The 15,674-nt window shown below is 46.2% G+C and overlaps 2 protein-coding genes across 2 annotated transcripts in view; one reads left to right on the top strand and one right to left on the bottom strand.

Moving 5' to 3' along the window:
* LOC143986879 (uncharacterized) overlaps positions 1-15,674 on the top strand; it is a 1,041,669-nt gene that overhangs the window by 436,773 nt on the left and 589,222 nt on the right. The gene's annotated exons all lie outside the window — the stretch shown is intronic.
* The window catches only part of LOC143989665 (uncharacterized), a 31,099-nt gene that overhangs the window by 6,889 nt on the left and 8,536 nt on the right, over positions 1-15,674 (bottom strand). The window contains exons 2-7 of the mRNA XM_077489925.1: positions 10,546-10,648; positions 3,868-3,995; positions 3,656-3,779; positions 3,442-3,539; positions 2,842-3,051; positions 2,581-2,722 (exon numbers count right to left, since the gene is read on the bottom strand). Coding sequence (XP_077346051.1) covers positions 2,581-2,722; positions 2,842-3,051; positions 3,442-3,539; positions 3,656-3,740 — 535 coding nt within the window. The 5' untranslated portion in view covers positions 3,741-3,779; positions 3,868-3,995; positions 10,546-10,648. The remainder of the gene's footprint in view (positions 1-2,580; positions 2,723-2,841; positions 3,052-3,441; positions 3,540-3,655; positions 3,780-3,867; positions 3,996-10,545; positions 10,649-15,674) is intronic.

Here is a 15,674-nt window from a genome sequence, read left to right as displayed (position 1 = left end):
TTGTAAATGAACTTGTCAAAATAAGTTAGATACAGGAACACCTTAGGTGAACGTGCTGGCTTTCGGGACCCAAAAGGGACCTGTACATCAGCAGAGGGATCCGCTGGCTCCTGAATCTTCAGGGTATCACGCACAGCTGTGATAAGTGCTCCAACTAGCGCTTTATCGTGCCCGGACCCGGACGGGAACTCAACCTCACTGTCCGAACGGTCCTGGTCAGCATCATCTGACAAGACAGAACAGGGGTCACCGGCCTCAGCAGGACCCGGGTCTGCGTCAGAGCTCTCCCCAGAGGACTGGGGGGGGGGGGGGGGCAGGGGCCGTTTTTTTAACACCTGTCTTCCCATCTACCGCCTCTATCTTGGCAACAAACAAATTGAGGACCGCCGTAAGGGTGTCCATAGGGACCGGGCAGTCTGCAGGTGACCCGGTTGCAATTGCCTGGATTTCGGGGGAAGAAACACCAGTTTCTGAAGCCATGCTGACCCTACCCTGTCTGCCACCCGAAGGGGACTTAGGACAGTGACAGTCCCATCCTTCTGCTGCCACTGGCTGAGGGGCTCTAACCCACTGGGACTCACCACCCTGGGCCGTTCCGCGCTGTATTACCGCAATGCCTGGAGATCCCCAGCGCTCCCAGATGCAGAGATAGCAAAAAACTGTGTCGGTGGCCGGCCGGTCGCACAATTGGTGAACGATCTGTGGGAGAACAAACACACGTGTTCAGAACACAGGATAACCTCCCCAGCGCCCTGTAATGACCAAACAGAAAGCAGAGGACACAGGGGCAGCTGCTAGCGCACAAAAACGTGGTCCGGCTGCAAGAAAATAGCCGCCAGTGTTCTCAATAGGGAATCACCAGGAAAATGGCCACCTGAAGCCAGTCTGACCCTTGCCCATACTTAAAACGGCCACTGAACAGCGCTCTGGGGGACTAGAGAGAACATGTGGCAGGCACAGCGCTGCACCAACACAGGGGCATGACTACACAGGCATCCAGCGGGATAAGCTGCAGGACCCAGGCACCCAGCAGAGCTAAAACCCCCAGGTGAGAGCCCAGACACACACACACCGCCCAGCATATGTAGAGCCCCCCCGTGATGGGGGGAAAGGAGGGAGGTAGGGATCGGGGAGAGAAGAGAGGGGGGTGAGGGGGCCCCCCCAAATCGAACTCCCAGGGAATGCCCAGCTGCTCCACCCTGCCAGGCAGGGAGAGCTGTACTTACCAGTCCTGAAGCTGGGAGACATTCCACGGTAGTCAGCACCTGATCAGTATAGGGAAGACTACTGTCCTCGGCATACTGTGACGCAGACATCAGTAGCCGGTCATATGTACGCCCCGGAGCATAAAGCTCACCGACCACCTCTGGAGCTGAGGTATGTCGTGGCCTGCCAAGCCATAGCTGCGACCTGCACACGCTCAATGGCCGGACTTGGGAGACTACAAGGATAAGTGAACCAGCCTGTCACCCAGCCGGCTGTTGATGAATGATCCTGTGATCTTCTATCTTGCGCAAAAAGCCAACCTTCTGCACCAAAAAAAACATGGACCTATGGGTCCGCAGGGTTCCTAGGTCTTATCTCCTCACTAGGCAAGAAAAAACTGAGTTCTGCTAGAGCAGGCTGTGGGGTTGTAGCCTAGGGACCGCCCCCTGAAAGTTCTGAAGTGTTGTATTACAACTTGCCTAGAATCTCCAGTGATAGGGCTGACAACCCATTTTGTTACAGAGAGGAGCTGTCGGTCGGTGAATATAAGAGAAATAGAGTATATAGTGCAGGGGTCAGGAGTATGTCATTTAAAATATAAATTATACAGTGTAAGGGTCAGGACTCATAATATTGGTATTGAGTGGTAGATTCATGTTTTACATGAGACAAGTTGCAGAGGTCCCACACCGCTGCCTCCCATCTCCTGAGACTGCACTCAGTGACTTGGGTCTGAGACTATACAGACATATCCCTCCACCCGACACAGCCAGCAAACAACAGAGCAAGTAACCCTGGGAGAGTGGTCTATCAGACATCTTGCCATACCTGGGTATGGGGCAAAAGACCCAAAACACAGACCCCAGGTGCCTAGGTCTAGTAACATCTATGGTAAAAATCAACATTTTGCTGCCAGCTGAACCCCAGGATCTCCACAAATCCAGTCTAGATACATAAATTGTGTCTGCAGCACAGAGAAGAAAGATTATCCGAGAGAAATACAAGAATAATGAATGGGAAACACAGAGAAGGAAAGTGACCAGGGTATTATATTTTAACTCTTTCTTGATGGATTAACTCACCTTCTGTAGGAGTTGAACCATTTTTTCAGAGTTTTCTTTATACAATAGTGATAAGGTTGTATCAGCGTATAGAACCTAATTAAAACAGCTGCGAAATAGGAACATAATTCCACATCCTCCAGAATACGCACACATACAGTTTTAGATGTGAGCGCTTGTTAATTTTTTTACATCTAGCTAGGCGGCGCGAAGTGTAGGAAAATTAGGGTATTATATCACCCAACTCCACCCTACTCTGGACCAATCAGTGAGCAGTATGGGTGGAGGAATGTATTTAGTGTTAATGACCCACCTGTACTGATCTCTGTAGAAGTTTCCTCCTCTATAAATGTCCCCGTTATTCCATCCTCCTCCATAGACTGCTGATCACCCCTCACATACCTCTCTTCTTCTTCTGATTTCACCTCAAATTCTATATCGATTGGATCTCCACTCTAAATCAAGAAAATGAGAGAGAATATCATCTGTAAATTATAAGCTTTAATATTGTGACATCACAGCTAAAATCCACACATTGTCACTATAAGTATTTTATAAACTCTGCTCCACCAACCTTGAGGTAACAGTGAGGGATCTCCTGATGTTCCTGTGTGGAATCCCGGGAATACAGAGGACGGGGACATCTCTCTGGTGGGTTCCTGGTATTAGGTGTCTCCATCATATCCTTGTGTCCTTTTGAAAACTCCTCCATCACACCATACTCCTCATCCTCCTCTTTATACTCTTCTTTAACAACAATATTATCATCCCCGAGGTTTCCACTCTGAATATATAATAAAACATTCATTGTAACAAACATGCTGTGTATAAATCAGAACTACCAATAATTGTCAATCATCTACCTGATGATGGTGGGGGATGGTGTGACCTTCCTGTGTGGAATCCCGGGAATACAGAGGACGGGGACATCTCTCTGGTGGGTTTCTGTAGCTGGATGACTCAACCATGGTGTCCTGGTACAGATCATATTGTTCTTTTAGAAACTCCTCCAACACCCCATCCTCATCATCCTCCTTTTTTATCTCTTTTTTAACTTCAATTTTAGAATCTCTCAGATTTCCACTCTGAATATGTAATAAAAATGACATCAATGGTAACAATGCAGATAATGCACAGATCCTAATGATACTATCAGTGATTGTTCCTCATCTACCTGATGATGGTGGGGGATGGTGTGATCTTCCTGTGTGGAATCCCGGGAATACAGAGGACGGGGACATCTCTCTGGTGGGTTCCCATTACTGGATCCATCTGTAGGAAACACACACACTGACTGAATACATTGTTTCTATGTGTTTATCAGATGATGGGGGATCTAGGTGGAGCCTCCGTACTGCTCTCTCCTTTACAATAAAGTCTCCTCTTACCCGGTGATGTGAGGGGCGGCTGATTGTCCATCATGACGTCCTTGTAGAGATCCTTGTGTCCTTCTAAATACTCCCACTCCTCCATGGAGAAATAGACAGTGACATCCTGACACCTTATAGGAACCTGACACACACAATGATACAGTCACCATCCAGACACATCCCTTGTCTGTTATTGGATAATGTCCCAGAATTCCCAGAATCCTCCTCACCTCTCCTCCATCATCTCTCTGGTGACTTCTAGAATCTTCTTTGTATTTCTCTATTCTATCAGGGAGAGAGGTGGAGGCAATGTGATGGTCATATGATCTCCAGACTTCACAGGAGGAAAACTCTAGATCTGAACACAAATAGTCAAATTAAATGTTATTCCCAGAATCCTCCTCACTCTCCATTCAGGTCTGCAGTTTATTTAAGCCCCACTTCAGACTGAAGTATAATTTACCCACACAGGACCCCCACACTATGCAGGATAAAAGCTTGTTGCAGACATCATGGGATCATTACATACAATGCAGGACCAACAGTCCCACTTTTCTAGTGAGGATGCTAAGAGTCCGCCCACATCCTAAGATCATCAGGAAAAAAAGGCAAATGGATAGATATTAGGAGGAAGAGCTCTGAGGTCAGTGTTATGTTATAGGATTCTCTGACTTCAGATGGAGGGACATTTGGATGGGGAGATTTGAGGGGTCCTCTATATGAGGCTCCTGTGAAAACCAAATCATTGTTCCTGGGTGCGTCCTTCCTCTCCTAAACTGAAGAATGAACTTTGACCTTTACTATACAGAAATCTGTCAGGAATGTGTGAAAGTAAGCTCTCATGTGATCAGGTGACGTGCGGAGGAACGGAGTGTAAATAGCAGACAATTTTCTCCAGAGCTCCTAATGGTGGGGATGGATTTTGCTGAGTGCCGGTGCCAAGTTTCCACCCCCCAGGATCACTGCAGGTGTGGAGAAAAGCTGTGTAAGAGGATATGGAGGAGAGATGAGGAGGAGATCCAGGAATCAGGATAAAGGTCAGGACAAGCAACAGACGAGCGCATCCAAGAGATGAAGCCGGGGTCACTACACAGAAAATCAATCCAAGGAAGCAACAGGCAGGACGAGGAATAGCAAGAAGGAGCTCAGAGACAAATGAGAATATTGCTCAGCCAATGGGAGATGATCTCAGCATGACTTACATAATGAAGGAGATGAGGGGGAGGGGAGGAAGTCACTTAAGGCGGGGCTTGATAAATTTGCTTTGAATCTAAGAGCCAACTGAAAAAGTTAGGAAACTTTTTTTTTTTCAGGGCAATGTGGGTTATCAGTGCCCGGGATCGGGCAAGTACATTTGTGAGTAATCTGTGAGGTGCAGAACGTAGGACATGGGGTGTAGGTCTCTGCAGGGGCGCAGTGTACAGAATGCAGGACAAGGGGTACAGGGTAATGGAAAAGGGTGTAGGTCACTGCAGGGGTACAGTGTGCAGAATGCAGGATATAGGGTGAAGGATGTAGAATGTAGGACATGGGATACAGGATACCGGAGAAGGGTGTGCAGGTCACCGCAGGACACGGGATGCAGGAGAAGGGAGCAGAATGCAGGACATTGTGTGCAGTGGAAGGGTAAAGAGTGCAAAATGCAGGATATTGGGAGTAGGGTGCAGAATCTAGGACAGGGGGTAAAGGGTACAGGACATGTGTTACAGGGTGCAGAATGCAGGACATGGGGAGCAGGGTGCAGAATCCAGGACATGGGGTACAGTGTATCGGAGAAGGGTGCAAGACATAAGGTGCAGGGGAAGGGTACAGCGTGCAGAATTTAGGGTTCAGTGCATGGGCTGCAGAATGTAGGACATGGGCTGCAGGGTGCAGAAGGGTGCAGGGCATGTGGTACAGAACACAGGACATTGTGTGCAGGACATGTGGTGCAGAACATAGGACAAAGGGTAAGGGACATGGGGTTTGGGGTGCTAAACATGGGGTGCAGAAAGCAGGACATGTGTTGCAGGTCCCTGCAGGACATGGGGATACAGGACATTAGATGCAGAACATTATGTGCTGGGTCCAGAATGCAGGACATTTGGTGCAGGACATGGGGTTCAGGTCACTGCAGGACATGGGGTTCAGGGTGCAGAACAAATACGGTGCAGCACAGTAATACAATCCCCCCTCCCCTTCGTCCTCCTGCATGTCCTGTACATCTCCCCCAGCAGTGTGTGAGAGCAGAGTGGATGGAGAGGACATCTTGTGTACATAAAGCAGCATGTCCCTCCTTGGCTGGTCTCTTAGCTGGCTGCTTTGCAGGCTTGTCCTGGTTCCTCCTGTAAGGACTCTGTAGGCAGCTGTTGGTGGAAGCAGGAGCCGATGGTGACAGTAATGTGAGGAAAGGAGAAAGATCGGCAGCGGGAGCTCAGTGAGATGAGTCCTCTCATGCCGCTGTCCTGCCCAGTCCACCCCTGACTTCACAGGTCGGGTGATATAAATAAATAAATGCAGCGCTACCTAAAAGTGCATATACATATAAAATAGTAATAACCAAAATATATAAAGTGCAAATGAGATATTAACCCACTAAGTAATAAATACAGCATGTATAGTGCAAGAAATCAATCTGCATAAATAATCCAAATGCATAAAAATACAAATATTATAGGTGAAATTAAGTGAAAAAATATGTAAATGAAAAAATAATTTAAATATCAATCCAGTGATTATGTGTAAAATAATCAATATTTCCAAGTGATTGTCCAAAAAACATGCACAAAAAGCAGAAAATGTTTTTTTTAAAAACGAAGTCCATGCAGAAAGTGTAAAGTGACTTCCAAACGTGACAATCCACTGCAAAACTTCAGTGCCTATTACGTGCACCACCTATTTCCCCCAGCCTCTCACCTCCAATAGCTGGCAAAATAGACGCTGTGTATAATCAAAATAGCTGCTGGCTCCTTATTCATCCAGTCTCACTGTGCTACCGCTGTTAGTATCTCACTGTGAATCACTATGTATACATAGTACATATTCTCCCAATTACTCCAGGATATCCAATAGGCACATAGTGGAAGAAGACAGAGGGGCTTTCATGTGTAGTAACTTAATAACCGCTTTATTAAAAGAACAAATCCACACTTACATGAGAATACACAGTGGAACATGCAGCAGACGCGAACTTCCGGTTTCGGCCGTAACCGGAAGTAGTATGTCCGACACCCAATTTCTTCCCTGACGCGTTGCGTTACCTCACGTAACTTTTTCAAAGTGAGGTAACGCAACGCGTCAGGGAAGGAATTGGGTGTCGGACATACTACTTCCGGTTACGGCCGAAACCGGAAGTTCGCGTCTGCTGCATGTTCCACTGTGTATTCTCATGTAAGTGTGGATTTGTTCTTTTAATAAAGCGGTTATTAAGTTACTACACATGAAAGCCCCTCTGTCTTCTTCCACTATGTGCCTATTGGATATCCTGGAGTAATTGGGAGAATATGTACTATGTATACATAGTGATTCACAGTGAGATACTAACAGCGGTAGCACAGTGAGACTGGATGAATAAGGAGCCAGCAGCTATTTTGATTATACACAGCGTCTATTTTGCCAGCTATTGGAGGTGAGAGGCTGGGGGAAATAGGTGGTGCACGTAATAGGCACTGAAGTTTTGCAGTGGATTGTCACGTTTGGAAGTCACTTTACACTTTCTGCATGGACTTCGTTTTTAAAAAAAACATTTTCTGCTTTTTGTGCATGTTTTTTGGACAATCACTTGGAAATATTGATTATTTTACACATAATCACTGGATTGATATTTAAATTATTTTTTCATTTACATATTTTTTCACTTAATTTCACCTATAATATTTGTATTTTTATGCATTTGGATTATTTATGCAGATTGATTTCTTGCACTATACATGCTGTATTTATTACTTAGTGGGTTAATATCTCATTTGCACTTTATATATTTTGGTTATTACTATTTTATATGTATATGCACTTTTAGGTAGCGCTGCATTTATTTATTTATATCATTTTATACACATATATTTGGTGTTGAGATCACCGTTTTATGCTGGCTGCTTCCTATAAATATTTTTACTTACTTAGCCGTCCCATAAACCATCAGGTGGAGCGCATTAGTATTCCTATGTACAACAGGTCGGGTGATACCACCTCCTCTTCCCCCTCCTGCCTGGCCCCCCTCCGAACCACATTCCTGTCTGAATAATGTGTCCAGGTTTCAGGCAGAAACATTATTTAGACCAACATTGAGAATGGGCCGACAAGAGCCCAGGGGCCAGGACACCATTTCTAGTCACCATGGTGACCTGGGATTTGTCGAGCCCTGAATTATACCTGTAAATTCAGCAGGTTCAGCAGGGATCGGTCACATTTCCATCCATGTGTGGTCACTGCCGGATAAAAGTCAGTCCATCAACGGCTGCAGCCAATAGCTTCATCACTGATCTGTGTATTCTGAGAGTGGAGGAGCGCCCCCCATTGTCAGAATACAATAGTGCAGCGGGGAGGATTCCCCCATCCCCCTCCAATGTGTGGATGGGGGAATTGGTTCAGATTTTTTTGCTCAGCCTGCTGGCTGAACGATAAAACTGAACCATGTATGGCCAGCTCCACAAGCTCGATCCCGCCAGGAAGCCAACACTGCACAGTGCTAATCACAGGCAGTGAGACATATTTCCTGGTCCGCAGCTGCACAGATTGGGAAATGTCTCACTGCCTGTGATCAGCACTGTGCAGTGTCGGCTTCCTGGCGGGATCGGTAACGTGTGGTTTCTAACACATCTGAGCCCATCATTAATCATTATCAACTGATCCTCCCTGAAGGGGTTAATCTAGGTTTCCACACTATATATGTGTGTATCATCATCTGCTGGAGATAAAAGACATCACAGTGACTATGGAGGAAGAGGACGGACATGACGGGGGGGGGGGGTTTCTGGGTGTAAATAGAAAAATAAGATTGTATTACCTCCTCTGCTGCCAACTCCAGCGATGTCTTTTCAGTACTTCATACCACATGGAATTTCCTGTCTTTGTTCCAGTTGACTTCCCCTCTGTACCTGACATCACTTCCTGCCTGCACATTACATCACTTCCTGCCTGCACTTTACATCACTTCCTGCCTGTCTCCCATTGGAGACTTCTTGTTTGAGTAGAAGTGACACAACCCTCTTGTGGAATTCAGAGGAACTGCAGCCCCAAGAAATGTCTCAGTGTGATTACAGCCTTGCCATTTATTCCAGATGACAGGCCTGTGACTTAGTCCAGTGCCCCATCATGTCCTCATCTCACAGGTTCCAGGACTCAGAGTGCGGAGTGTCATTGAGGGGATAACGGCTGAAACATTACGTGGGTCCCATCACCAGGCACTGCAATTATAGCTGACTGTGGGGAGCAGTGATCTCCTTTCTGACTGTGATAGTAGAACTCCGACATCAGCAGAGAGGCAGCAGGAGTGTCTGCGAGCAGGTAAGTACCACCACTGACCACCAACGCTGGGCTGTGGTTACACTTTATTCTGACACCATCAATGTGTCTTATTTAACCACATCAATATTGGGCACTTCCCCCCACCCAGATATGCCCCAGTTGAAGACCCATCGAGTTGAAACGCGTAGGCCCTGCTTATCCTGTTTTTTTTATATTGTCGAGTGATCACATTTTAATGTCGCATCCGTTTTTTTTCATACAAGATGTGAATACATTTCAAAATAATTTTTGACCTGTACCATTGGAGTGTTCCCCCCCCCCCCCCCCCTTTTCCCTTTTTCACAATTTTTGTCCATCTATTTGGATTCCTGCTGGGCCATTTCACTGCGAGTACAATCTGGATGGATGGTGCTTCTTTGTAAGCTTATCGCACTACTGGGTCGGCTACAGCGGCTTTCCTAGCTGTTTTTCCTGGATTTGGCCCGATTGGTTCCTCCTAAGCGCAGAAGGTCAAGCGCTGTAAGCTGGTATGACACCCCGCCGTACGGTTGATGTGTCCAACAAATCTGATATGAGTTTGATCTCTCCATTTGAATATCACCTGTGAAGCTTTAAAACCCACTGAGATCCTGTGGATGTCATATAAGCAACCTGTTTAGTTATACACTACCATAGAGTGCACAGATTGTAGCGCTACACAATTTTTTGGTACTTTCGCCCCCCTTCCTTCCCAGACCAATTTTTCAGCTTTCGCACTTTCAATGACAAATCGGGGACAGGTGTGTTTTACATTGTGTACATGTTTTGCATGTGTGTTTTACACTGGTGATCAGTGTGTAAAAAGCTGTAAAAAAACAGCTCATACTCACAGATAACCAGCCGACTCCAGAGATCCGCTCTCCTCACCGACAACTTCTGTGTGAGGAGAGGAGAGCCGATCGCCTAGCAACCGGCTCTCTGTTTACATCGCATGACGGCTGTAATTGGAGCCGGCCGTCGCGTGATCAGGAGAGCCAATCAAAGAGCCCTCCTGCCGGTCAGAGATGTGGCGCGTCTGGGTGACACGAGCGCATCGGGATCGCACCTCTGGGCACGTGCACGCGATCCGCCTCCTCCTGAAAGTCCACTCAGAAGAAAAGAGCGCCCACCCAGCCGTAACATATGCAGTGGCCAGGTGGGAAATGATGAATCTCACCGATACCAGCAATGAGGTTTATTTTTATTTTATTTTATGTTACCATAGTTTTTTATTTTACCATAGTTTTTTTATTGATTTTCACAAGGAACGTTACAAGGTAGGCTACGGTTAGTGCAACATGTTAAATATACAAAGTGATAGCAAAAAAAAAAAAAAGGGAGAGGAGCTCAAGGTTTAAATGAGATCACAAATATGCAGGCTTCTCATGGTGAAGTAGAAAATGGCCTCAATAGGAGGTAGAACCCGTCACCATCTGGGTACTCACTGTGAGCAGGTTCTTGGTGGAGCGATAGTAAGCGGCCTGTCTTTGACCCAAATGAGGGTCTCTGGGGCTCAATCTTGTAAGTGCATACGCAAAATAGCGTTAACTAAAGGAACAAAAAGAGAATAAAACTTTTGCTATGGGTGCAGCACAATACATATAGTATAGCTACGAGTTATAGTAGTTAACTGTAACAGTAAGCATCATATTAACTGAGAGGAGCAACACAGGTAAACAGGGTTACATCATTCAAATGCCGACGGGATAGGTGTGTCAGTTGTGTGGGAGTTCGTTCATAGGGGGGTTTGCGTTTAGGGTGTTAAGCCGAAAGGTCCCAGTTTGTTTGGAAGCTGGGAATTTGGAGGTGGGCTTTGGTGTGCATGAATTCCATCAGGCAGTGATTATTTAGGAGTGCAATTATTTCCACGCTCGAAGAGGGTTGAAGAGATTTCCAGTTTTTGGCGATGGTGAAGCGTGTAGCAATAAAAACATGGGAGATAATATTTCGTGAGGGTGGGGGCCAAGATTCCAAGTCAAGGCCTAATAGTACCATTTGTGGAGTCAGGGATACAGGAACTGATAAGATGGAGAGGAGGAGCTTGGGTAGCATAGACCAGTGGTCTCCAAACTGCGGCCCGGGGGCCAGGTGTGGCCCTTTGCTCGCTTTTAACCGGCCCTTGGGGCACGATTTCATCCACTGACACAAGCAATGGAGCACAATTCCCCCCCCCCCATTTGACCCCAACAAAGGTGCACAATTCCTCCCGATGACCCCAGTGATGGGGCACAATTCTTCCTAATGACACCAGCAATGGGGCTTAATGACACTAACAATGGGGCACAATTCCTCCCAATGGGTGGGGAGGCAATGACACAAATGATGTGGCACAATTCTCCCCATCTGACATCAACAATGGAGCACAATTCCTCCTAAGGACACCAGCAATGGAGCCGAATGACACCAACGATGGGACCTAATTTTTCACAATGGGGCCAATGACACCAATGATGTGGCACAATTCCCCTGACACCTACAAAGGAGCATAATTCCTCCCAAAGACCAACAGTGGGGTACGATTCCTCCCAATGGGGCCAATGACACCAATGATGTGGCACAATTCCCCTTCTGACACCAACAATGGGGCCCAGTGACACCATCGATGGGGTACAATTCCTCCCAGCGAGACCAACTATGGAACCCAATGACACCAATGAAGGGGCACAATTCCTCCCAATGACACCAGTGATGGGGCAAAATTTCTCTCACCGACACCAAAGATAGAGCATTATTTACACCCACTGATGCAAGGACATTTTTTTACTCCCAATGGCTACCATCTGGCCCCCTTCAAGTCTGAAAGACGGTAAACTGGCTGTTTGTTTAGAAAGTTTGGAGACCCCTGGCATAGACCATGGTGAGGTTAGGATCGGGCAGTCCCACTATGTGGAGTGGGGTACTCGGGGATCCACAATTTCTCCAGCATAGATTGCTTGCAGTTGGGTATATGTGGGCAAGTTTGATTGGTGTGAGGTACCAATTATGGCATATTTTTTGGACTGTTTCCCAATGAAGTAGGCATTTGGAGAACTTCAGGGGTGTTTGGAGCGAGCGGTGCCATTGTTGGGAAGTGTAGGTGCATTGTAGTAAGTGTTCCCATTTTAATATCGTGGGGGATTTGAGCGCTGGGAAAGTTTCGGTGAGGAGTTTGTAGCAAAATGAAAAACCCTGTTTGGTGGGGTGAGGTGAGATTGAAAAATGTAAGTATTTGCCATGCAAGTACGTTTTTTGACTACTGTATTTTAGAAAGAATCGATCGTGTTCTCAGGTATTTGAAGAAGTCTTTATGATCTATGTGAAAGGTGGTTTGAAGAGTGTGGAATGATTTGAGAGTGGAACCCTGGGAGAGGATTCCAATATTGGGGATGCCCATGGTTGTCCATTCAGAGACATTGATGTCAGGGGTGAGAAGGTGGAGAGCTGTCAGTGGTATATGCTGGAGCAGGCCTAGTGGGATACCTTTCGAGGTTTGTATGGTGGCATTAATTGTGTCCAGGAATGAGTGGGTCTCGTGGTGTTGCAGTAAGAGGGCGCACAGGATCAGTTTGGGTTGGAAGGTGAGTGCCGCTTGTTCCATTTGTATCCATGTGGTTCGTTGAGCAGTGTTCCACCAGGTTTTGGCCTGGTCAAGTATAATTGCTTTATAGTAGGCCGTTAGGTTCGGCGCTCCCATCCCACCAGCAGCAACCGGTTTGCAGAGAGTGGTGTTGTTTTTAAGTCACAAACGTTTGCCTTCCCACATGAATGTGTTAATTATGTTTTGCAATTGCATGATTTGTGGTTTGAGGAAGGGTATGGGAAGGGTTCGGAATATAGGATATGGGGTAGTAGGAACATTTTAGCAAGGGTGATTCTGCCTGCCCAGGAGGCAGTTGAGGTCTTGTACTTTTTTTTTGTAGTTTGGCTGTGAGATTACTAAGGTTGAGTGAATGTAGGTGTGATGAGGGTGTGGTCAGTTGGATGCCCAGGTATGTAAGGGTGGAGTTAGGTGTCCACGAGAAGCAGGTGCAGTTGGTAACAGCATGTTTGACTTGTTGGTCCAGTCCAATGCCTAGTATGCTGGATTTGGAAAAATTGAGTTTATAGAGAAATTTTGCTGAATAATTCCAGGGTGTTGTGTAGTGCGGGAAGTGAGGCGACAGGGTCAGTATGGTCGTATAATCCAATTTTACGCATGGTTCATGCTATTGCTATTCCTGAGATAAGCGGGTTATCTCTAATTGATTGGGCTAGGGGTTCCATGACAAGGGCGAATATCAGGGGTGAGAGTGGGCACCCCTGACATGTCCCGTTGGAGATATGTAAAGGATCTGACAGTAGCCCGGAAGTCAGTACTCTGGCACTGGGGGAGGAGTAGAGGGCGATTATTGCCTGCAGGACGGTCCCAGTAAAGCCAAATTCGGAGGACAGCAGTTAGGTAGGACCAATCTACTCTGTCAAACACCTTCTCTGCATCAAGGGAGATGAGCAGAGAAGGCGTCTGATGGTTTTCCACCCATTGTATCAGGTAGATGAACCTGCGAGTGCTGTCTGAGGCTTGCCTGCCAGCCACAAAACTCACCTGATCGATATGAATTAGTTGTGGTATGATATCAGATAGTCGTGTGGCCAGGAGTTTGGCAAATAGCTTAGTCAGTGTTTAGTAGGGAAATGGGTCTGTAGCTGGCAGAATTGGTCAGTCGGTTTACCCGGTTTTGGGATAGTGACAATGGTAGCTTGGAGGGATTCTGGTGGAATGAAGCCTGTGTTTGCGATAGAATTGAAGGAGTGGCATAAGTAGGGGGTAAGGAGTTCAGAGAACGTTTTGTAATATTAGTTATTAAACCTGTCAGGGCCCGGGGCTTTATGCAGTGGTAGGGCGTTGATGGCTGCTGCAATTTCCAATGAGGAGGAAAGTTGGAGAATTTGTTCTTGTGAGAGTGTGGGAAGGTGAATGCTGGCAAGGAAGTCATCTATATCAGAAGAGGAGAGTGGTAAGGCCGAGCCAGTGTTGGCGAGATTATATAATTTGGCGTAATAAGAGCTAAATTGGTCCGCAATGTCTTTAGGGTTGGTATGTTTTGTACCATGGTGGTCTGTAAGGAAGGGGATTTTAGATTGTGTTATTTTGCATTTGAGTTGTTTAGCTAGGTATGCCCCAGGTTTGTTGTGATGTGAATAGGTTTGTAGGCGGAGGCATTTGAGATGGTAGTCGAAGTTAGAGTGGAGGTGATCACTTAGGGCTTGTCTAGCTGTTTGCGCTTCAGGAGGTAAGCAGAGGGGAGGGTTGGGGGTTTATTAGCTCGTTCGAGAGTACATATTCGCGCTAATGCCGCGTACACACAATCGCAATTCAGGCCAGAAAGTGACCGATGAGAGCTTTTCATCAGAAAATGCGACCATGTGTATGCTCCATCAGAATTTAGCTGTCTGAATTTCCGCCAGCCAAAAATTGATAGCATGTTCTCAATTTTCCCGATGGAAAAAACTTTCTATTGGAAATTCCGATTGTGTGTATGCAATTCCGACACGCCAAAAAAAAAAAAAAAAAAAAAAAAAAAAATCACGCATGCTCAGATTCAACTACGAGACAGAAGCTATTGGCTACTGGCTATTGAACTTCCTTTTTCTAGTCCCGTCGTACGTGTTGTACGTCACCGCATTCTAAACGATCGGAATTTGGTTTGACCGTGTCGATGCAAGGCGGCTTGAGCGGAATTCCATCAGGAAAACCATCAGAGCTTTTTTCGACAAGAATTCCAATCGGGTGTACGCAGCATTAGAGTTTATTTGTGGTGGAGTTATGTTGTTTCTTCTCGTTGGCGCCTAGTTTGATTAGGAGGCATCTGATGTAGGCTTTGTGGGCATTCCATAGTACGGTGGGGTTATCCACCGATCCTTCATTCCTGGCGAAATATTGTTGCAATTTGGATAGAATCTGTTTTTGGTAGATCTGGCATGTAATAATAGAGGTGTTAAGCCTCCAGATGGTATTGTTTTTGGTGATGGTTTGGTTATTGATAGTGGCATTCAAGATTATGAATCTGCCATCTGGGTCTAGGTCTGTGTGGATCGGTTGGAATGAGACTGTGGAACGTATAGCAAGCATAACACCTGTCTTTTTCTTGGTGGCGTTGGCAAAGTAGGAGTGAGGGTATTGTTTGTGGGAACAGGAAGGGGGTTTGTTGGATGTAAAGTGGGTTCCCTGTACGCATGTGTCAGAGGAGTCTGTTAAAGCTTCTTTCCACAATAAACTTCTTTTGTAAGGGGAGTTTAGGCTCTTTGCGTTAATGGATGTGAAGGTGATTGACATATTGGAAGGTGGATAGCCAGTGGGGGTAGGGGGAAGCTGTGGGTTGCACCCTGTTAGTGGGTATGTCAGGGGGAGGTTATGAGGGGGTAGACCTGTAAGAAAGAGTTACAGTAGTAAACTTAGTTAATACTCTAGCAGCAATCAAATATACCTATAATGCAGTATATATATATATAACCTGTAAGAAACAGTGGTAAGTTATGAAGATAGCGAGGTACAATAAAAAATAAAACAAAAAAAAAAAAAAAAAAAGGAAGGAGGAAAAAAAAAGACGCAGCAACG

The sequence above is a fragment of the Lithobates pipiens genome, unplaced genomic scaffold (assembly GCF_037356315.1).
Source record: "Lithobates pipiens isolate NorthernLeopardFrog02 unplaced genomic scaffold, aLitPip1_a1.2 Scaffold_18, whole genome shotgun sequence".
Classification (NCBI taxonomy): domain Eukaryota; kingdom Metazoa; phylum Chordata; class Amphibia; order Anura; family Ranidae; genus Lithobates; species Lithobates pipiens.
This window is presented reverse-complemented; position numbering and strand designations above follow the sequence as displayed.